This window comes from Heloderma suspectum, chromosome 1, assembly GCF_057233095.1.
Source record: "Heloderma suspectum isolate Gila_16-S chromosome 1, 16-S_ref, whole genome shotgun sequence".
Lineage (NCBI taxonomy): Eukaryota > Metazoa > Chordata > Lepidosauria > Squamata > Helodermatidae > Heloderma > Heloderma suspectum.
The window spans coordinates 210,150,185-210,174,768 of NC_139458.1; the positions used below are offsets into that span (position 1 = coordinate 210,150,185).

The 24,584-nt window shown below is 42.6% G+C and overlaps 1 protein-coding gene across 1 annotated transcript in view; it reads left to right on the forward strand.

Moving 5' to 3' along the window:
• Nucleotides 1-1,073: 1,073 nt before the first annotated feature.
• Nucleotides 1,074-24,584, forward strand: part of BMPR2 (bone morphogenetic protein receptor type 2) — a 128,244-nt gene continuing 104,733 nt past the window's right edge. The window contains exon 1 of the mRNA XM_084818087.1: nucleotides 1,074-2,515. Within this exon, the coding sequence (XP_084674213.1) occupies nucleotides 2,425-2,515 (91 nt within the window). The 5' untranslated portion in view covers nucleotides 1,074-2,424. The remainder of the gene's footprint in view (nucleotides 2,516-24,584) is intronic.

Genomic DNA, 24,584 nt, shown 5'->3' on the forward strand with positions numbered 1-24,584 from the left:
TCTTTGCTGCTTCAATAATTTACAGGCGTGTTCTTTTTGTATGTCTGGTACACATCTTACAGTTGGAGACATGCAACCTGATCCTGAGAAATTTGTCCTGCTAGGCTCAGTAGGTCTTACCCTCCCCCCACCCCACTTCCCAATTCTGGGCACTGATCAAGGGCTGAATTTTGCTTTTAAAAACTCGATCACGCAATCTGCCTGGTCTTGCAGCATGGGAAAATGACTGTGGGTCTTTAAAAACCCCTAAACTGAATTCTGTTCTCCCTTACGTACTTTCCAGTTATTTGCTTCCTTTTCTTGGGTTTTGCCTCTCCTAGCATATGGTTATTATAACCCCCTACCTTTCAAAGTTTCCGAAGGAAAGTGGGAGCGCTTTTTTTGTTTGCTGTTGCTCGCATTTGATGGGTGCTTTTATTTTTTACTCTGCCAGCCATCCGAGTTACTGTGTTTTCATTGGTTGTGCTAATAAGTGCAAAATGGGGCACTTACACTGGAGCAGGTATGGGATGCATGGAATTGACTTCTAATAAATAAACATGCTCTTAGGCTCCCGCAACTCTGAGAGTAAGACCAACTGAAGTTACTAGGAGTGACTTCCGAATAAACGTGCATGAGAGATCAGAAGTAATCTGGAGAGGACAGGCAGCCACTCTGAGCCGATTAACATCCCGGGGCTGCAGAAGATTTCTCCCGCAATGAGAGCAGCGCGAGGAAAGAGAACAAGAGCCATAAGCAAAGAACAGGCGGCTCCTCCTGTCCTTCCCACGCAGTTTCTCTCCAGACCACCGATCTGGCAACCACGCAATTCTTCACAACATGGCGGTGCGGGAGGAGCGCAGAAAACTCGCTGTCAACACCTTCTCACTCTCCTCCTCCTCCTCCTCCCCGCTCCGGATACTTCCACACACTAGGCAGCGAGCGGGCGCCGCTAGGATGGGCCGGCTCAGGGGGCCGCTCTATGTAGAGCTCGAGCGCCGTCTCTATGATCCCAAGCTTCCACCCGGGAGGCGGGCCGCGTCTGCCTGGATCAGTGGCAGGCGCGCGAGGATCAGAGAGGCCTGTGTGGGTGGGGGGAGGGCGAGCCCGAGCCCGAGCCCGACGGGGAGGAAGGGCGGGGGCGGCGAGGAGCAGGGGAAGGATGGGGCGGCCGGGGCGGGGCTTCGTGGCGCCCACGGGCCGGGCGCTCAGACTGGCAGCTTAGCAGCGACTCCCCTTTGTGTCTGGCGTGAGGGAGCCGCTTCCAGCCAGGCAAGCCCAGCCACCGCCGGGACAGGGAGGCGCCGCGCCGCGCCGCGAGAATCCCCCCTGCGCAAGCCCTTCGCCTCGCCCAGAGGGCAGGGGAAGGAAAGAGGCGGCGAGGGACTGGAAGGCGGCGGGGTGGGTGGGGGGACGGGGCAGGCTCCGGGAAAGGGTCTGGCCGGCGCTGAGGACGCTTTTGAGGGCGAGGAAGAGCCGCGCGCCGCTGAGCGGGGCGGGCGGACGGGGTTGTGAAGTGAGGGGAGAGGGCGGGATAGGTGGCGCCCCTTCCCCGCCCTTGCCTCCCGCTGTGGCCGAGGAGGGAGTGCGGGCGGCGGACGGAAAGCCAGCCAAGCCTTCAAGAAGAGGGGAAGGGGAAAGGCCTCTCGTCGGTGGGAGCCAGGAGCGGCGGAGCCCTGATTTGCTGCTGCTTCACAGGAGCGCCAACAAGCTTTTCTTCCTGCCTCTCCGTCTAGTTCGGAGTTATTTTCTTTTGGGGGGATATGTGTGTGTGTGTGTGTGAGTGGGAGGGAGGGAGGGAGGGAGGGAGGGTGTGTATGGCAAGGGGAGTGGGCCCTTAACATTTTAAATTTTAATCTGAGGCTGAAAACACGTAATGGGGCAATATGCCGTTAAAATTCCTTGTGAAGAAGACGACGCCTTGTTATTTTTAAACGTTAAGTGACTGAAAATAACTCCTAAAACAAAACAAAAAAGATACACTAGAGACATTTGGATTTTTGTTTTTGCTTTTTAAAACCCCAGCCTTCAAACCCCCTATCCCTGTCTGCCTTTGGGGGGCATTGAAGACGCTGCTTATGCATGACAATCGATTTTCTTGTCCTCTCCGCTTCTGGATATGATTCATCTGAAACCTGAGTGGTACTTTGATACTGTGAAGACGCGTGGGAAATAATAGGGTTTTCAGTATTAACGAACGCCTGATTGGGAAAAGGAATATGCATAGTGGGTTGAGAACCAAAACTCCTGCCTCCGGATTGAAGCGAACAAGGGGGAGCCAAGCCCTGAAACATGAAGACAGATTCATGTAATGGAGTAAATGCTCCTCTCATCTGCCATTTGCCCTTTCAGACTGGATTGTAAACGAAGAGGTTAAGACTCTTTGGAGGCAGGCGATTTCCTCCTGTTGTCATTTTGTTTAATTATACACATCAGTCACCCTTCATGGTTTCTCCAAATATGACTGCCTTGCTGCAGCACCTTTTGCTGGTGCTCCTCTTCTCCAGTGCCACCTTACTCCTCAGCACTGCGGCTGGTAAGTAGCCAGTGGGTGTAACATAACAGCATGATCTGCAAACAAATTAAACCGGATTACCTGGATTTAAACCCATTTATTTCCAGTGAAGTCCATGAGAATAAATCAGTGAAAATTTAAATAATTTGGTTTAACCAGTGGCACATATTGCAGCCACACTAGTTGTTTTGCTATAAGAAAGGGGGTGCGGCTGGCCAATATTCAGGTTTATCGTTTTAAAATGTCTGCATTGTCCTCTCAGAAATTGTTATGATTCTCAAGTGCTGAACTCATATGGGTGTATTTATCCTGCGCAATCTTTAGTCAAGTTGATCTTTTTAAATTTTATTAATTGTCACCATTCACATTTTAAAAGGACCACTCTAATGAAGTAGAATTACGACATATAATATGTTGTTGTTTTTTAAGTTAGGCTTTTAAAAATCATTGAGTGGCTGTGTATGTGATCTTTGTTCACAGCCATCAATATGGTCAGTGGTACTTCTTGATCATTAACTTAGTATGTAATATGTTCTAAATACGTGTAAAACCATGTATGCTTTGAGGGTATTAAGCAAATACTCTGTCAATATCTGCAATGAAATATTCAACTCAGTTTAAGCAAAAATACTGATGCAGAATTATTTTGTGTATAACATGTTGTATGAAATATATCTCCACCTTGAGCAATTTTATTCTTGTGAGCTTTGTTCACTGCTAACCATATACTGGATATTTTAACAACGGATGGGAATGCTGTTTCATCCTTTGGTCCTGTGTAGAAATGCATAAGCTGGCTTGGGTGATTTGGATGCACAAACATTCTTAAGTGTTGAGATTTTATTATACCTTAATTAATTTTTTTCTTATTACATGGTTTCATCCCAACTTTTAGATTGCATCCCATACACACTTATTTGGCAACTAATCCCATTGTCTTCAATGAGACTTCTGAGTAGATTTGCATAGGATTGCACTGACAGAAACCTAAAAGTATGTCTGTGTCAGACACCATTTGAGTTAGCAAATTACTTACATTTACCTCTCCTTTTTCTAATTGGCAAATATATTTATAGGGGAGCAGATGCTTTTGGAAAAATTTCATCAGGATTATATTGAAAAGATAGGCCTAATGATTTGGTGCCTTTAAAGAAGAGTTTAGAACTTCTTATGGTTGTGAGGAAATATCTTGTATACAAGCAAATCATGATAAAAGCTTCTTTTTTCAAATCATGTATTATCTTTTAATCCTATTTGGTTAAAAAAAAATAGAGTGGTTAAATTGGAATGGTGAATAATGCTTCTCAGCAACTGCTTGTGCTGCACATTTATTTCTTAAGCATGCTGGAAATGCTAGTTGATTACTCATTGTAGATTTTTTTAAAGGTCTTCCGTTGGGAAATACTGGACATAAATTATTGATATGGAACATTTGCTTGTGGTAGGCTGACCTTTGGCTGTGTCACTGGTACTTAAGATTGATGCCCACCATGCTTGTCTCTCGTAGTTCTGTAAGCTATTTCTTTTGAAGAATGAATCTTTGAAACTCGGATTTCTACATTAAAACTTTACAAGTGTACTAGAATATTCCACTCTTTAATCTAGTCTGCTGAAATTGCATGAATTTTCTGTGGCCTAATTACTTGGCAAAATGTTGAGAGACTCATTCTTTTTAGTATACATAAAAATGAAAGTATAATTGCCTTAATCTAAGCCTGGTAGGGAGGAGTAAACTATGGGTCTGTTTGCATGACACAACAGCCCACTGTGGGTTATTTAACCCATGGTGAGGCTGCAGCACACGTGTGGTGTTGCCATTTTGAATATGCAGCCTCCACTTGGGGGTTTTGTTGTGCGAACCTGGAGACTGTGGGTTATGTGAGGGTTAGACAAGGGTTTAGCCCTTGCATAACCCCTGTTTGCCAGGTTCGCACGACATGACAACCCTTGAGTGGAAATTGCACATGCCACATGGTGCCTGTGGGCACGGAAGCTCATTGTGGGTTAAATAACCCACGATGACCAGTGCCATGACCCAGTCATTGTCTACTGGATATACTTTGGCAATTGTCCTCAGTTTTGATCTGCCAGCATATCTATGTTAATAATAAATATGAGAAGTTCCCAGTGGCAATCTAGTCTACCTCTTACATTAGAGAATTCCTGACATCTGCATATCCAGTCTGTTGTAGAAACTTGGACAGGTCAAGAACTCTGCTAACCTTTTACAGTTTAGATTTATATCCTGCAAAGATACTATATCCTGTTACACTACAGAGCTGTTTCTGATGTGTGTACATTCACAGTCTCTAACATTTCATTAGCAGTAAAGTTCTACAGTAATAGAGATGAAAACAAACGGAAAGCTAATTTGAACGAATATTTTGAGTCTAATTTCAGAATCCATTTTACTAGTATGAATACACTTATAAGGGAAATCATTTGGACAGAACTGAATATCTGCAAATAACCACTACACAAAAGTCCTGTTTTTCTTATGTTTGTTTATTCTTGGCTATGCATACAGGCAGACGTGCAAATGTGATTGTTTCCAGTAATGCGCACAAATTCATGACACTACAAAAAGTATACCCTGGTCTTTAAACTCATTTACATTAAAATATAATCAGTCTTTAGTAGGCGGTACTGTCAACTAAGTGTGCTAAACTGAAATCTTCCCTTGAAGTCTTCCTGTGTGACCAGCCCAATGCTTGGTTCCATCGGCGGATCTCTGTGTGTGTTGCACAAATCGTGTGTTTTCTTTCAGAAACTTCAAACAACATATGTGTTTCCCATACAGTCACCCATCCAGGCACTGACCAGGCCAAGACCTGCCTAGGTTTAACAATGTAACACCATTAGGAGTCTTCACAAGCTTTTCTGTGAGCTTAAAGCATAGTGTGACATATCCTAATGTGAATATTTTCAGTCACAAGCTGTCAAATGCAGATATGTGTGGTTTCCTGGAGCTTCTCCACACCAGGCTTTTTATTCCACAACTTACTGGGCCTTCCACTTCTGGATTCTTTGCGGGATTAAGATTGGCTCCTTACATGGGATGACACAGGCTTTTTTTCTGGGACTTCCTTTATCTGCAAGTTCTACATGTTTCATTATACAGTCACTAGATGGTGCTATAGCAGAACTGTGTAATTTCACATGGCCATTAAAGTGGATTAACATTTATTACTGCATTATCCCTGATCTTTTAAAAACTGTGATAAAGATCAGAAAGCACGAGAGACGTCCTGGAGGTTGACAACATCATGTAAAGGACCCACAAACATTCGTGAGTGACCACTCACAAGTGTGCATTAAAAGCCTTGTATAGAAATGCTCCTAGTTTGTGGATGGTCTCAAATAAGGAGTCAGGGAGAAAAGTTAAAAATAACACACTTATTAATTGGGCTGGATTAAAGCCTTAAGATAGAATGCGTAGTCTTAAAACATTAGTATTAGTTACTGGAATTTAGCGTAGAAATGGGGAATTGGTAGTATCTCATGAACTAGAGGGACATATTTTAATTTTCATATTTAGCAGTTGGCAGATCTTTTTCAGATAAAAGATGATGTTGGTTGATGCCTTTTAAAATTGAGAATAATTTTTTTGTCTAAATCCAAACACCCAGTTTGTGGTTTGTGTGGTATCTTGTATTCAGAAAAAATTCTGTCAGACTGGGAAGTAGTGGGGGTTCTTCCATCAGCTCTGCCCCTGGCAACCAAGAACTACTTTGCGGGGGGAGTAGTCATTCCAACAATTTTCTCTTGCATGTACATTTAGACAAATAATGCTCAAATTTTGTTTCTAACCCCCTATTTCTCTTGGGGCATGATATGTATTAGAGTTCTGAGTTCTTAGCCTAGTGTCAATGTCATTTTTACTTTTTCTTGTTCACTTTTATTTCTAAGAATAAAATTTCAAGTTTTCAAAATTCAATAAGCATCTGTAGTTGGTGCAGAAAAGCCTTAGGGCTGTAGGTATGAACATCAACACAAATTTAGGACCTAGATTAAAACATCTCCTCATCCTCTGGCTTCGCTACAAGGCCTTCAGGACCTTCCAGTCATTCAGCCTCAGTTCTTCACTTGTAAATTGGAATACTAATGACCTCTTTCATATGATTGGTTCAGAATGAATGAGAATGTTCTATATCAAATCATAATGTATGTGAAAAATGTCTGTTAAATATACTAAATAATGACATGTCTGGGGTGAATAAAGATAGCCAGCATAACTTGTGGGAAATGTGGGGGAGTTTGCTCATTTCTTTTATAATTATTATAATACCTTAATACCCAAGTATAGTGTCATATACTTGGATGGCACTATGTTATAAATGATATAACTTGCAAAGAATGAAAAAACAGGTCCCTGCCCCAAACCCTACAATCTAGAACTAGACACAAAGGAGACAATGAGGGGAAGAATACGTGAACACTGCCATTGCATTGCAGTAGGGTGTGAGGATTAGGGGACTATTTTGAAAGGCTTCATGGAAGACAAGGTTTGCAGAAGGATTTGAGGGAAGTAAGGGGTGGTATCATGAAGGCATTGGCTGTGTTTGCACATAATGCCTAGGAATCATGGGTTACTTAATCCATGGTTTGCCGCAGCATGTGCTTGGCATGTGTCGCTGCAATGTTGAATATGTAACCTCCAGTTGGACTGATCAAAGGTTGCTCTGTGAGGTGCAAACCCAGACACTAATGGTTAATTATGGGTTAAACAACTCAAAAGTTAATGTAAGAACTAATTGTAGGTTAACTTCGGTTGTTTAACCCACAATTACCCTGTAGTGTCTGAGTTCACACATCATGGAGCAACTTCCAGTCGGGCTGATTGGAGGATGCATATTCAAAATGGCAGCAGAACATGCCCCCAGCAAATTGTGGGTTAATTAATTGTGAGTTAATTAACCCATGATTTGCTGCCATTACGTGTGTACTGGTGGTCATTCTGAGAGGCAGTTCTCTGGCGAAAGGGCAGAGTCATCTGAGGGAGCAGGAGACCTTTGATAGCTGAGGGTGGTGGAGCTGGATGAATGAAGGTCACAGGCAGAGATGAGTTGGGATAGAAGAGTGGAGACATAAGGAGGGGCAAGCATATGGAGTGCTTTGAAGAGAAGGATGAGAAACTTATGCAGGATCAAACGGTGGACAGGAAACCAGTGTAGGGATTTAAAGACATAAAGCAATGAGAAGTAAATTATTTTGGCAGTAGAGTGCTGGGGAGACATAATGAGACCAAGGTGAAATATTAGAAAACCAGAGTGGAGAAGATTATAGTAGTCAACATGAGAGATGGGCCATAATTTTTTGTAATTTTATTTATTACATTTATATCATGCCTTTTTTCCTCCTCAAGGAACCCAAGGCAGTGTACACAATCCCCCTTCTCTCCAGTTTATCCTCACAACAACAACCCTGTGAGGTAGGTTGGGCTGAGAGTCTGACTGGCCCAAAGTCACCCAGTGAGCTTCCATCACTGAGTGGGGACTAGAACCCGTATCTCCTGACTCCCAGTCCAGTTCTCTATTATACCGCACTGGCTTCACACCTGGTAATGTTGTAATGGGAGAAGAGTCATTATTTGTAAACAGACTGAATGTGTAGGTTGAAGGAAAGAGGAGAGTCAAAGATAAAGCAAAGGCTCTGTAGCTGTTTAACAAGGCAGATAGTGATATCAAATGGTAAGGAGAGTATATTAAATGAAATAGAAGGAAAATTAGGATCTTGGGCACAATGCGTTTGAGATGATGGCAGAGCATCCATCAAAGTGAAAATATCAGAGAGGCACTTGAAGGCAGAACTAGATGGAGGGAGAGAGTTCTTGGGAAGAGGTAGAACTGGGTGTCATCAGTGTATAGGTGTTACTAAAAGCCATGGGATGTGATGAGGTCACCTAGGGGTAGTATAGCATGCCGCAAAATATACCAGTTGTGGTTGGTTTTGTAGTAATCTGTAGTTGCTTTTGCTGTGCCCCAGTTACTCATTCTGTTGCTATGGAATGTAGACATTAGTTCTACCTATGCATTGCTGTTTTGTCACTTTCTTTTTCTTTGTTTGTGGAAGTCTGTTTATAGTTTAACAAAGCGAGAACCAAATAAAAGTCAACTGATACAGGTAATAGTGGTGTATGCTTTGGTTTCAAAATTAACTGAAATATTTACATATATAATATCTTCCTGACTCTTCAGGGTTTTTTCCCCCTAGTATTGACAAATGGTATTATCTCTGAAGTCAAGTTTGTATATGTGTGTTGAATGGTGAAGGATTGGTGGGGAACAGTGCATGTGCCATTAATCTTGTTATAAATGTTAACAAATGCACATTGTACAATTTGTGTTTTCCACATTGTAGAAATAAGAATACAGTTTCCCAGTAAAATGAGAGAACCTTACATGCCAAAACAGAAACAAAAATATGCAAATATTTAAATCTGCAAATGCATAAACAACACAGGGTGGACAAGGCGTTCTTTAGCTATAAGGTGAATGCAGCTTGGCTGAATACCGTATTCACACAATATTACGTGCCATGGATTACTAATACAGATGACTATCCACCAGGCTCTGGCAAATCCACTTACTGTGGTGAATGTAGTACTGCTGTCGTGCATGAGGAGCGGCCCGTCATCTTCCCCACTTTGAAGCTGCAAATGTGGGTAGAGATCATCTGGTGGTTGTGTAGTGATCTCTGCCATGTCCCCATTTCCAAAGTTCAGAGGACGGACAGGGGCTTTTTGACAGCTGCATGCCCAAGGTGCCTGGAGAGCCTTGGCCACAGAGAGCCAAACCAGAAAATGCCCCTTGCAACAGCCATTCCTATTCTGCAGCAGAAAAGGTGGGCAGAGAAAGTTAGATGTTGCTGTCTGAAGGTGCTTGGGTGCTTTCATGCAGTGGCACCCGGCCAGCCACAATCCTGCCAGCCCTTTCTTCAGGAAAGGCCATGGGGGTGTCAGGCAATTCTGCTCAGAGGTGCTTGGGTTATCTCCAGCCAGCAACTCTCCTGCCAGCACTATCTGTTTGGATAGGCTGATGGTGGGATATTGGCAATGCTGCTCAGGGGCACTTGGTGCTCCTCCAAACAGCATAGCCCAACCTGGCATATTCCCCTCCACCCTCGACCTTCCATTAGGAAAGGCTGTGGGGATTGCACGGTGAGGGGCAGGGTGATTACAGTTTTTGGCTTGGCCTGCCTTCCACCATGTGGGAAATATTGATTTGTTTTCACCATTTTTACCCCATTCTTCAGCCAAAAGAGGCTCCCAGAATAGTTTACACAGATTAACAATACGACAGTCCCTGCCCTCATGCTTACAGTCTAAAAGACATGACACAAAAGGAAGCATTCTTATACACCAGCGGTAAGTAACCACCTTCCTGGGCCCATGGGCACATTTGACATTTTGAAAAAGTGTCCCAGGTGCCATTACAAATTTCCATTGTGGGGGGTAAAATGTTGGGAACACTCTTCCTTTCTGGATTCTGGCTTTCTTTGCCACCCCCACCCCACCCCCAGTACACCTTCTGGATTCTTTCAGAGATTGCAGATAAGATGAGGATTCCCCCACTTGGTCAGGCCTTGCGGGACCAAGTCCTGCAAACCCTGGCTGAGTCCCTGTCCCACCCAATTGGGATGTGGGTGGGATGGGCAGGAGGTGCTGTACTCAGTTGGGGCTTGCAGGAGCTAGTTCCTCTAAGCACCTGCTGAGTTGGTTTTTCCATGCAGGGAAGCATGGAGGAGAAAAAAAGGTGGGTTGAGCATGCTGACATCACGGGAGGAGGCAGGGCTTTGAGGTAGGCCCCCGCCCCTGCAACAGCATCCAGCCGAAAATAGGTTGCCTGACCCTGTCCTACAGAGAGACTGTCTGTTTCCTCTGTCTTCAAATGTTTTGAATTTGAGCTAACCATCATAAACAACAGTGATGTGGGATTTCTGGAAAATTTTGAATTGGAAAATTTTACAAAAAAATTCCTATGCAAATTAGGCTAATGCATGCAAATTTTAATTTGCATCAGAAAATTTTAATTTGCATCAGAAAATGCATATGTTTCAGAGAATGATCTAATTTAACATGTTTATTTTACTTGTATTTATTAAAGAAAGCTAAAAAGGTACCCTATGTTAATTTTTTATCCCAATATGTCACAAGTATTTGATATGAAATAAAGCACACTTCTCCTTCATGGATCACTGCCTTGTTGTGGCGAAGGGGTTTGCGTAACTCAGTGAAGCCATAAGCTATGCCGTGCAGGGCCACCCAAGACAGACAGGTCATTGCGGAGAGTTCTGACAAAATGTGGTCCACTGGAGAAGGAAATGGCAACCCACTCCAGTATTCTTGCCAAGAAAACCCCATGGAATGTATCACAAGGCTAAAAGAGATGACGCCGGAAGATGAGCCCCTCAGGTCGGAAGGTGTCCAATATACTACTGGGGAAGAGCAGAGGGAATGTCCAAGTAGCGCCAGAAAGAGTGAAGCAGCTGGGCCAAAGCTAAAAGGACACTCAGCTGTGGATGCGTCTGGTGGTGAAAAGAAAATCCAATGCTGTAAGGAACAATATTGTTTAGGAACCTGGAATGTAAGATCAATGAATCAAGGTAAGCTGGAGGTGGTCAAACATGAGATGGCAAGATTGAACATCGACATCTTGGGAATCAGCGAACTAAAATGGACAGGCATGGGCGAATTTAATTCAGGTGACCATCATATCTACTACTGTGGGCAAGAATCCCTTAGAAGAAATGGAGTAGCACTCATAGTCAACAAAAGGGTGGGAAAAGCAGTACTGGGGTACAATCTCAAAAATGATAGAATGATCTCAGTACGAATCCAAAGCAAACCATTCAACATCACAGTAATTCAAGTCTATGCCCCAACCACTGATGCCGAAGAAGCTGAGGTTGATCGGTTCTATGAAGACCTACAGCACCTTCTAGAACTAACACCCAAAAAAGATGTCCTTTTCATCATAGGGGATTGGAATGCTAAAGTAGGAAGTCAAGAAATACTTGGGATAACGGGCAAGCATGCTTGGTGTACAAAACGAAGCAGGACAAAGGCTAATAGAGTTTTGCCAAGAGAACATGCTGATCATAGCAAACACTCTTTTCCAACAGCACAAGAGGCGACTCTACACATGGACATCACCAGATGGTCAATATCGAAATCAGATTGATATGTCCTTTGCAGCCAAAGATGGAAAAGCTCTATACAGTCAGTCAAAACAAGACCTGGAGCTGACTGTGGCTCAGATCATGAGCTGCTTCTTGCAAAATTCTGGCTTAAATTGAAGAACGTAGGGAAAACCACTAAACCATTCAGGTATGACCTAAATCATATCTCTTATGAATATACAGTGGAGGTGAGGAATAGATTTAAGGGATTAGACCTGATAGACAGAGTGCCTGAGGAACTATGGACGGAGGTCCGTAATATTGTTCAGAAGGCAGCAACTCAATCCATCCCAAAGAAAAAGAAATGCAAGAAAGCCAAGTGGCTGTCTGATGAGGCTTTACAAGTAGCTGAGGAAAGAAGGGAAGCGAAAAGCAAGGGAGAAAGCGGAAGATATATGCAACTGAATGCAGAGTTCCAGTGAATAGCAAGGAGAGACGAGAAGGCCTTCTTAAATGAACAATGCAAAGAAATCGAAGAAAACAGTAGAATGGGAAAGACTAGAGATCTCTTCAAGAAAATTGGAGATCTCAAGGGAACGTTTTGTGCAAAGACGGGCATGATAAAGGACAAAGAAGGCAGGGACCTAACAGAAACAGATGAGATTAAGAAGAGGTGGAAAGAATACACAGAAGAACTGTACAGGAAAGATCTTAATGTCACTGATAGCCAATGTAGTGCGGTCAATGAACTTGAGCCGGACATCCTAGAGAGTGAAGTCAAGTGGGCCTTAGGAAGCATTACTAACAACAAAGCTAGCGGAGATGACAGTATTCCAGGTGAGCTATTTAAGATCCTAAAAGATGATGCTGTTGAAGTGCTGCATTCAATATGCCAACACATTTGGAACATTCAACAATGGCCACAAGACTGGAAAAGGTCAGTTTACATTCCCATTCCAATTCCAAAGATGGGCAGTGCCAAAGAGTGTTCAAACTACTGTACAATTGCTCTCATTTCACATGCCAGCAAGGTGATGCTCAAAATCCTACAAGATAGGCTTCAGCAGTATGTGAACCGAGAACTACCGGAAGTACAAGTTGGGTTTTGAAGAGGCAGAGGAACTAGAGATCAAATCGCCAACATTCGCTGGATCATGGAGAAAGCAAGAGAATTCCAGAAAAACGTCTATTTCTGCTTCATTGACTACGCTAAAGCCTTTGATTGTGTGGATCACAACAAACTGTGGCAAATTCTGAAAGAGATGGGAGTACCAGACCACCTTACCTGTCTCCTGAGAAACCTGGACAAGGGAAAAGAAGCAACAGTAAGAACCGGACATGGAACAACTGATTGGTTCAAGATTGGGAAAGGAGTACGCGAAGGCTGTATATTTAATTTATATGCAGAGTACATCATGAGAAACGCCGGGTTGGATGAATCACAGGTCGGAATTAAGATTGCCAGGAGAATTATCAACAACCTCAGATACGCAGACGATACCACCCTAATGGCAGAAAGCGAAGAGGATCTAAAGAGCCTCTTGTTGAGGGTGAAAGTGGAGAGTGCAAAAGCGGGTTTGAAACTCAGCATTAAAAAAATGAAGATCATGGCATCTGGCCCCATCACTTCCTGGCATATAGAAGGGGAAGAAATGGAAGCAGTGACAGATTTTACTTTCTTGGGCTCCAAGATCACCGCAAACGGTGACTGTAGCCATGAAATTAAAAGACGCTTGCTCCTTGGGAGGAAGGCTATGGCAAACCTAGACAGCATAGTAAGAAGCAAAGACATCACCTTGCCGACAAAGGTTCGTATAATCAAAGCTATGGTTTTCCCAGTAGCAACGTATGGCTGTGAGAGCTGGACTGTAAGGAAGGCTGAGCGCCGAAGAATTGATGCTTTCAAACTGTGGTGCTGGAGAAGACTCTTACGAGTCCCCTGGACTGCAAGGAGGTCAGATCAGTCCATCCTAAAGGAAATCAACCCTGAGTGCTCATTGGAAGGACAGATACTGAAGCTGAAGCTCAAATATTTTGGCCACCAGATGCGAAGAGAAAAGTCACTGGAAAAGACCCTGATGCTGGGAAAGACTGAAGGCAAAAGGAGAAGGGGACGGCAGAGGATGAGATGGCTAGATAGCATCACTGATGCAATGAATATGGACTTGAGCACACTCCGGGAGAGAGCGGAGGACAGAAAGGCCTGGCGTGCTATGGTCCATGGGGTCACGAAGACTCGGACACGACTGAACAACAACAACAAAAGCACACTTAATGTGATTTAAACGTTATATTCTGTTGACATTTTCATTGGAATACTTATAAAAACTTAAAGACAATAGCAAGTACTAACCTTGCATTGTTTAAATTTAAGACAAAAACAAAGGTACTGAAAACTGTTAACCTACTGATAAATTTTAGCAATCCAAAGGATTGTGCATGATATGCTGACAACCACTCATCTATTTCAGCAGAGTTCAACTGTCTTCATTAAGGTTATTGGAGCACCTTCAGTTTCACTGTTACCAGTGTGTGGAGTGGACATTTTTCCAGTGCTTTATTTTTCTGGAGAATATTTTCCATTTTAGAAGATGGTTAGTAAAAATGAATGTACGCCAGTAGCATGCTTGGCATTTTCAAAGTTGAAATTAATGTTTTCCAGGTAATTATCTTAGTAAGTATATGAGAGAATACATATATTTCATTGAAATACATATATGTCTCAGTGTGAAATGGAAGTAATAAGTAGTGACAGCAAAACTGATGGTTGAACTCTGTTGATATAGATGAGATGAGTGGTTATAGAAAGTTTCATGATGCTCGGTTTGTGTATTCTTGATACTCTGTTATTCTTGATACTCTGTACCTCAAATCAGTTGTATCTTTGAATAAATGAAAGTAAAAAAATAATAATTAAAAGTGCAGATTAAAGTAGAAATGGAACAGAACAGAGTTGTGGGTAAAAACATGTGAAAGTGACACGGACCAGAAATAGACACATTCACCCATCTGTAGAGAGAGTTAGTATAACATTTGGCTCAGGGCCTTCTTTAGGAGGCTATTATAATCATGTGATTATCACCAAGCACTGTGCTATTTACTTTAATAAGTATTCCTGACCAATATCAAGAACCTTAAAGGTTCAGGGGGGTAGTATTTAATGATTCATACAAGCAAAGTACATAGCTTGTCCTGATTGGCCTTACTCAGAGTCCAGCTCATGTATGGTTTTCTCCATCTGTTTAAGTGACTAGTCCAAACAAATATGATAAGAGCAGGCTGATAAGCTTCTAATTTCACCCTAGTCCTCTGCTGAAATATATCTCAATTTGCATCACATAGGAGAATTTTATGTGCAAAGTACTGTGCAGATACATCAGAGCAGGGTTACTCAACCTCTATATGGAGGCAGCTATGACTCAAAAAGTCAGTCACCAGCTCCAACAGCTCTGTTGTATAGTTTTGCATAGAAGATGCCATTACAATAGAGTGTGTAGTGTTCATTGACTCTATATAGTGCTTCAGACGGAATTGATATTATGAGCAGTCATATGGTAGCAAGAATTCAACTAAAATAATGCAAGGAAATACCTGTTCAGTTAGGCCAGCAACTCATCAGAGTAGCCCAATGTCAGAGTGGCTATGAAGTCTTGACAAGGTGGTCTTGCCTTAGATATTACACAGTGCTGTGTAATATTATGATGTCCTGTGAACTACCCATATCTCTTCTCTGATCACTGTATCGGTCTCGCTGGGGGCGGGAGTTGAGACCCAGATTTTGTAGAAAGCAGGTGAGGTTTCAAATAATAGCATGCAACTTGGGTATATTCATGCAAAATAAGTATGTGTGTACACACACACACACACACACACACACCTTGTTTCCCCCTTTATTTTGAGCAGAAATAGGGGGAGGTTGGTGCAGAATGAATGTCTAATTCAGCCTCAGTTAATTGCTGTTCTTGTTGCTAAACAAAAGCTGCTGTTTCATACTCTGTGGCTTAAGTAACATGATTTGCAATAGATATTGCAAAGGAATGTTGTGTGTTTGTGCTGTTGGCTTCAGACTCCATTTGCTTTTTGAAAACAATTCCATCAAGCTCTGAAGAGAGAGAGATATACTATATTTTGATGAAGAAAATTATCTATCCATAGTGAGAATTCACCTTAATGTAAGCCCCACTGACTTCAGTAAATTCTCCCAGGCATCCATCCATTTTGTAAGTGTGCAAATATGTCAAATATCTGGACATTCTATGTTTCTATGTACATATTCTGATGACTGCCTATATGTGAGGTTGCAACCCTGTGTATACTTACTTTGGAGTAAGCTCCACTGAATTCTTCAAACTACCAAGTAAACATTCATACACTCATGCTGCACATTATAGAATATGTTGTGCTTAAAAAATGTTGCTTGATTGGGATTTGTTGCATAGCATACCAGGTGTCAAGGTTCCCCTGTTGCCTACTGAATACTCCAATAGCCAAATCAACACTCAGACAAAAGGACTGCTTTCCAAGGCTTTAATTCCATTTACCCTAATGAGGCATACAGATGCTAATTGCTAGAGACTCAGAGAAACTACAAAGGAACAGCCATCTAGGGGTTCAAAGGCAAAGTAGTCAGTTGATCTCTGTTTGGGAAAAGGGCAGCAGTTCTCTGAACTTAAGGGGTGGGAGGGGAAGATCTCCCCCTCTCCCGTGATGCTTCTGGGTGCAGCTGTTGACAGTGAGCCAATTGGGCTGAGCGCTGAAGCTCGGCCCCTACGATCTCTCGCTTGTGCCTGCATCTGCGCCTCGCATCTAAAAGTTCAGGCTGTCCTTCCCTCTCCATGCCTGGTTCACTGTCACTCCCAGGGACGTGAGAAGGGGGGGCTCCCCCTCCAGCTGCGCCTCTGAAGTCTGAGAGAGTTCCTTCCCCACGATTTGCCTCTCTTCCTCAGAATCAGAGTTGCTTTGGGACTCTATGGGCTCAGATACAACACCAGGTAACCTTTTTATGGCTGAAACCAAATATGCAAATATATGTTTTTAGAGTACTTCTGAAAATTAAAAATATAGGATCATATTAAACCAGCATTATTTTTATTAGCCACACTAATCTCTGCTTCACATTGTCTTCTGAGTGCCTTCTTATTTGGGGTATACAAAGGATTTCAAGATATAGTGAAAAATTTGTGTAATTTCCCGTATAAGCCAAGAGGGAGAAAACTACAGTAAAGTCATAGAATCATAGAATAGTAGGGTTGGAAGGGGCCTATAAGACCATCAGGCCCAACCCCCTGCTGCACCCTGCTTGTTACCTCTCCCCACTTTGAGAAAGGCCCATTGATAAGCACTCTTTGAGTCTGATTCTGTAGCCAACTGTAGATCCACCTGATAGTTGTTTCATCTAGCCCACTTTGAGCTAGTTTGCTCATCAGGATATCATGAGGTACTTTGTCGAAAGCTTTGCTGACGTTGAGCTATATTATGTCTGCAGCATTCCCACAGTCCACAAGGGAGATTACCTGATTAAAAAAAATGAGATTAGATTAGTCTGGCAGGATTCGTTCTTGACAAATCCATGTTGGCTTCAAGTAATCACTGCATTGTTTTCAAGGTTATATTGATTGCTTTATAATCTGCTTCAGAATATTATAAGGGATTGATGTCAGACTGACTGGTCTGTAGTTCCCAGGTTCCTCCTTTTTACCCTTTTTGAAGATAGGGACAACATTAGCCCTCCTCCAGTCATCTGGCACTTCACCAGTCCCCCATGATTTCTCAAAGATAATAGACAGTGATTCTGAGTTCTAGGGTGCAGTTCATCTGGCCCTGGAGATCTGAACTCATTCAAAGTAATTAGGTGTTCCTTGACCCTATGCCTATCAATCTCAAGCTGCAGTCCTGCCCCTTCAACATGTACTTGGCCTTTGCTGGGGGGGTCATAGACCCTCTTTCAGGAGAAGACTGAGCCGAAGTAGGAATTCAACACTTCTCCCTTTTCGTTGTCATCTGTCATCGTTTTGCCATCCTTATTTAATATCATTTTCATTGTTCTGAGTTTACTAAAATTGGCTTTCCTGAAATGTAGGGTATGTGTTTGGCTGCACTTGGCTTTTGCTTCCTTTAGAACGAAGAACTCAAGTATAACATGGTCGCTTTCCCCCAGAGTTCCTGTAACGGTTACTTTATCCACTAAGTCATCTCTGTTGGTTAGGATCAAGTCAAGGATAGCCGATCCTCAAGTTCCTCCCTCCACTTTCTGTAGGAGGAAGTTATCGGCAACACAAGTCAGGAATTTCTTGGAGGGGCCATGTTTTGCAGAATTTGTCTCCCAACAAATATCCAGGAAATTGAAGTCCCCCATTACTACTATATCATGCTTCCTTGAAACATTGACAGTTTGCTTTTCAAAAATTTCACCTTCGTCTTCACTTTGTGTGGCCGGTAGTAGACTCCAACCACCATGTTCCTTTTATTCTTTGTTCATTTATTTTGATCCAGATGCTCTTGATGGGACTACCAAGCTCATCCTCCTGTCTTTCTGTGCAGAGATATGTATTTTCAACATATAGTGCAACTCCACTCCCTTTCTGTTTCCTTCTGTTATTTTTGAACAAGTTATATCCTTCTGTTGCTGTATTCCAGTTATGAGAGTCATCCCACCAAGTTTCAGTTACACCTGTCAAGTCATAATTTCCCTCCCCTATTAAGAGTTCAAGTTCGTTCTGTTTGTTTTTCTGTTTTAAGAGTTCAAGTTCGTTCTGGGCATTAGTATATCGATGTTGAAGACAATGTGCTTTATGGTCTGGCTTTCTTCCTGCGTGTTTTTGAAGACTATTATTGGGCGCTATTAGAGCTGTTCTCTCCATTGTGGTTCATGAGCCTTCGTCCATTGTTACCCCCAACTTTACATCTCCTTCCCCCGTAGGATTCACTTTAAAGGCCTCCTGATGAAGTTCTTCATGCTGTGGCCAAACATATTCTTCCCAGCCCTTGTGAGGTGCAACCCATCCCTTGCCAACAGTCCATCTTCCAGGAAGTATAGCCCGTGGTCCCAGAATCCAAATCTCTCGCATCGGCACCACCTTCATAGCTGGTCATTCACCTGGAGTATTTTCCTTTCCCTTTCTATCCCTCTTCTAACTACTGGAAGGATGAATGAGAAACTATTTGGTCCCCAAAATTCTTAAGTGTCCTCCCCAAAGCTTCCAAGTCTGACGTGATTTCTTCGTAGCTCCACTTGGCAGTATCATTTGTTCCCATGTGAAAAAAAGGATACCTGTCAGTGGGCTTTATGAGTGTAGGCAACCCTTCAGTCACATCTCTAATCCGTCCTCCTGGGAAACAGCATACCTGGTGAGTCCATGGGTCTTTGAAACATACTTGGGTTTTTGTCCCACACAGCAAGGAGTCTCCCACAACTACTACTCTTCTCCTCGTAGGCCTTGGTTTCATTGCCTCTGCTTGACTGACGTTCAGCCTGTTGCTCACTCTCATATGGGGTCCCCTGTAATTCTTTCTCTGCAGGCTGTCCTCCAGTCTCATCCTCAAGTACCTGAAAACAGTTCCATAGTTCCACTGCTTCCACTGGTGCAGAGTGGCATCTAGTTCAGCTCCTGTCACTCTTTTCCAAGGAGTATCCTCTGCTTTATTTTTCCTCGCCTCAGCATTTTCCTTTTCTGCCTCAGCTTGCTGTTGCTCTTCTAGCTTCTGTACTTCACTTTGCTGCTGTAGTTCCGCTGTTCTGTCTAAGAACTCTTTGTGTTCTCTTATTCCCCAGAGGGTCGACACTCGCTGCTCCAGTCCTCTTACTTTTTCTTCCAACAGTGTAATCAACTTGCACTTGTTGCATGTGTAGGCCATGTTGATCTCGGGCAAGAAAACAAACATTGCACACACCTTGCAGGTCACCACCACTGGAGAGTCTTTTCCTTCCATAGACTCTATTCCCTTTATGTTTCTAGCTTTATGATTGTACTGGGATAGCCTGTGCTTTGTCTTCTATTCACTGGAGGTTAACAACAGAATCCTACTGGTATAGAAGTGTATGTTACAAGAAAAAGGATTTAAAAAATTGTTAGGGACCTCCCCTGCCAAACTACCCTGCCGAACTCCTGTTTGCTCTCCCTGTTTGCTCGCTTTCTGGGAGCTTGCTTGCTCGTATAGCCCCTAGACCAGCTTGAGCAGCTTCCTCTGCTCTGCTCAACCTGTCAGGAGACAGGAAACAGACAAACTCCCTGCCCACACAGCTGCTGAGAGTACTCAGGGCACGCCCCTTCAATTGGAACTCTCAGGAGCACATGGTGAGCACATGGCAACTCAGAATGGAAAGTCAGCAGTGGAGCAAGGTAACTGAGCCTTTAATCTGTCATTATCTAGATCCCGCAGTGACACAACTTCTGATTGCTAGAGGCTGACAAGAGGTAATACCTTCATTAAAGGAGAGAGTGACTTGATGAAGTGTAATTCGAACTATTTTCCCACACCATAGAAAATACCTAGACAATGACACATGGAGCTGTTTTCAGAGACAAAAGTCTTACTCTTCACACCCTTCCCTTTTAAGTGTCTAAAAACTAGATATTCGTTGTCTGCTCAGAACTGTTAATCCGGAGTAATAGAATAAACTAGAGAGTCATTTCCAGTTTTGGCTAAGACTGGCTTACATTATTTCAGCATGGGGAAAATACATCATATCCTTGGCAGCATAACATATTTAGGTCTCTAGCAAAGGATTTTTCCAGCCACAGATTGTTTTAATTTAGGATTGCTTTTCTGTAACAACCAAGAGACTCATATTGTCTTGGAGCAGAATCTAACAGGGCGCTTACGCCTCCACCTATTCTCTTGCGCCTGCTAATTCTGTTGTGCAAGTAGTGAGTCCTGCTAATTCCGTTGTGTGAGCGTGACCCACTGCTTGCGCAACAGTGATTTAGTGCTTCCCAGAAGAAGCTCTGAAACAAGCGGAAACTTAATTGGGGCAGGTCAGCAGAGTTCCCTTATGCGAGCTCCGTCAAGCTGCTCCATTCCAGAAACTAGTGTTTTCACTCGTTTCCGGTTGCCTTGGAAGCACTAAATCTTCCTAGTGCAAGTGGTGGGTCCTGCTTACAGACAGGAATTGGTGGGGCGTAAGGGAATCGGCGGAGGCATAAGGGCCCCACTGGATTCCACCATTGGTTTGCACGCAACAGTAAGACAGGGATTTTTTAAGCTCTGGATTACTGTGAATGAGCCAGCAATCTTTGTAGTGCAATCTTTCCTGCTTGGTTCCTCATGCCAGCAGGAGCAGCTGAACAAGGGTTTTTTCTTGTTGGGGGAGAGAAGAGCCAGAGTTCCAGGTTCAGACGTAGCACTAACCAAGCCAGGGATGGAGCATCCCTTGTTTAGCCACTCCCGCAGCAGAAGAAGCCAAGTGGGAGTGATCAAGTCACATGCACTAGCACATTGGCTTTAAAAATACCAGGGTTACCATTTCATGTGAACAAGGCCATACACTCCTTTTGCTGATTTGGGTTTCCTAGCATTGCCCCTCTCCCTCCTCCTTTTTTAAAAAAAAACAAAAAACTTTAAACCACTAGCTATGGACAGTTTTGACTTCTTTGCATTCACGCAGTGCACAAAAGATGAAACCTGAATCTAACTGCACTGTTGTATAATATTTAAATGATAATCGGGTTGTAGTGTTTTTTGAACAGCTGAGTGGAGGTTTTCAAATGGCATCTTCCTCTACTATATTTTTTCATTGTGTATTTATTTATTTCAACCGTGTAAATTAGTTCAAAAGATTACTAGCCCATAACATTCTTTACTCCTGCCACATATATCTATGTTATACTTCTATGGCGTAAAAGAAAATGAAAGCACAATTTTTGGTAAACCTTTGCATAGTAGTTCTAACTGGCCACAGCTGACCAAGAGTGGCTATTTACAAGCCTGATTTATTTGGATTAGGAAATGCTGTATAACGGTGTGGTCATGTCTGTCATATGTACATTCTTGCAGTAATTGGTGTTTTTAGAGACTACTGAATGCATGCAGACATTAGATTTTATATGCTGTCCCCATAGCATTAACATTATTTAGTTTAAAATATTTCCAAGGCCTTTTTCCTGCTTGGCTGCATTCGGATAAACCATGGTTTATTGTGGTGGTAACGACTGTCATGCATTCCCCACTTTCCTCTCTGACACAGCTGTAATGAGTTCAGAAGCCTTTTCTTTTCTTTTTGATTAACTGCAGCTTGTTGTTTCTTCTGAACCTGGCAAACTGTTAACTATGGTTTGTTTGAAACAAGACAATTTAAAACCACGGATTATGAAGCTGTCTTGTTTCAATAAACCATAGTTAGTTTGAATGCAATGCTAAACTACAGTTAATAAAAAATAGAAGCAAAAGCTTCCTATCTCCACATGGCTGCGCCAGAGGAGAGTGGGGAGAATGCATATACTTGAGGCTCACTAGGCTTGTTCCTATCGTGATAAACCATAGCTTATTGAGGTGTCCAAATATCATGTGAATGTAAAGTATTGAAAACATACTGGGTTGAATCCAGAGTTGCACTCACTGGAATTCTGCTTATGCTGGAGAGAGCGAGTGAAGTGGCATTTTTTGCCAATTCCTCCCTATGTGCCCCCTGAAAAGCTGTTCCAGAGGGTTGGGAGATCCTCCAGAACAGCATGGGATGTGGTGCTGGGGGAAGAAGGAATTGGTAAGAATTGCCACTCTGCCCTCTTCCTTCAGTAGGGAGTCTCTGCTGGGTCCTGGGTCCATCCATGAATGGAAGGAGCTGTTCCGTTCACCGAGGGCCAACACAGTAATATTAAGCATTCATTTTAAAATAGTTTCAATGCAAAATCCATTTACGTTTCAGTACACTGGGATTACGGGAGTAAACCTAGAAGCGGGCTGTTATGTGTGGACTCTGGTTTTACTGAGTTGTTTTCCATTTTGAGAAGAATTGGGACTGATTCAAATGTGCAGAAATAATATGTTGCATGGTCTTTTCTAGGAAAAGTTGTTCCATGCAACACAAAGCAACTTCCCAACATATGAAAAGGTAGGATGTGAGAGAGAAGAGATTGGCTCTTGCAGTTTGTGAACAGTCCAGTGGCTCACAGGATACTTCCTGGGGAGGTTGCTTGTTGGCTGATCTTACATTCATTCATCTATCAGCAGGTATTGATACCAATTACTGTAGTGAAGAAAAGCCCACAATGGAGCTGGCAATAAAGACAGGCTATGATACAAATAGGTATCTCTACCTGAATAAGATTTGACAAAATATTTCTTAGCAGTTGCAACCTGTAATAGAACAGTTAAAAATAACGTTGTTTGCTTCTCTTTGTATGCAGCTAATTTGCAAAACACATGTTGGTTAGTTGTGAACTGGGGTGGGGGTGGGGGTGATTTTTTTATGATTTCTCTTAGGAGGTGCTCAAGACTTCAACAAATTTTGGAGGACCTGCTCTGAAAGCAGCTTGTTTAATTTCTTACAGTGTAAGCAATTGTGCTAAACCCTATTGATAGAAAATTCCAATGGAGTAACCAGAGTACCCACCTTCATTGGCCTGGTGCTTACTTTTGTTGGAATAAATATTCTCTATAGCAGCCTTCCCCAACCTGGTGTCTGGACCCATAGTAAGCATGCATGGATCACCTTCTCCAACCTGAACAGTTCCATAGTTGGCTACAGATGCTTCTAATAATGCTTCAGTTGGTCTGATTGTATGAGCTTTTGGATTTATTACCTGTAGTTACTCTGAATGCCTTTGGAGTGCAAGATTCTAGGGAGAATAAATATATTCAATTCAGGGAGCTGAAGATAAGTTCCAATGTCCCTTGGGAACACTACATTGAGAAGAGCCAATGCAGCTTAGATTGTTCTAGAAGGGACAGTGTAGGGTTTACATATCTGGGTGTGGGTGGGTGGGGTTCTCATCTGTGACTTCCTTGTTTATTGATTTTTGCATTTTAATGATGGATTTCTTGGTCCCTTAAAATACCACTGGGAAGGGGCCTACTGCTTGGCTTGGCTGCCATAATATCCCCATTTAGTGCATAGGAACAAAGCATAGGGAGACCGAATGAGTTCACAGTTTTTGTATCTTACAAATCTCTTGTATATCCCCCCATGCTTAATATGCTTAACGTTACTCTGGTGAAGTCATCATTGTTGTCGTCTTTTCTAGAAACGCTCATATCTGGTTGATGAAAGACTAGAGTTGCCTTGCAATAAAATTGAGTTTCTGTGCAAGGTTGTTAGGTTATCTTTAATTCAAGTTGTATAGCTACTCCTTGAACGTACTGTTGATTTGCTGAGGCAGATTTTCTTTGGCAGATGTTTACTTAATGTAAAATGAAGGCTCCCTACAGCAATGGAATAGTTCAAGACAACATTAGACAGTCTTCCAAGGTACTTTGTAAGCAAGTGACTTAACCACTATTAATGCACTTGCACCCGAAATTTCTTTTTATAATTGATATAGCAGGTGCCAGAAAATTTATCCAGATGCTCCTCACAAACATCAGAACCGTCCTTATTCCTATAACTCCCATCTGAAACAAACCAAAATGATGCATGTTGAACTGAAGCAGAACCAGGTTCTTAGTTCATAGGAGCACTGCTGTTGCAATGTGCCAGGCCCTGTAACAGAAGATACAACATGTGAGATAAGGATTATTTTTCTGCATAGCAACTTTAGCAGAAAATGTGAAAGACTTTTCTTATTTTATTAACATTAAAGTTACTTTGGCGCAAAATTGAAACAAGCAGAAATGTAGAAATTAAGCTGCAGGGTTATTTTTCTTTGGGGGAAATGGAGAGAAATCTGGTACAATAATGTTGTCTGTTGTGTGTTTTTAAACCTCGTCAAACACTGAGGGGAGTTTGGTGTATTCAGGTGTGTGTGTGTGTGTGTGTGTGTGTCTTTGTGTTTGGTATATTGATTCCATTTTGAATTTCGTTGAAAATTAATTCTTC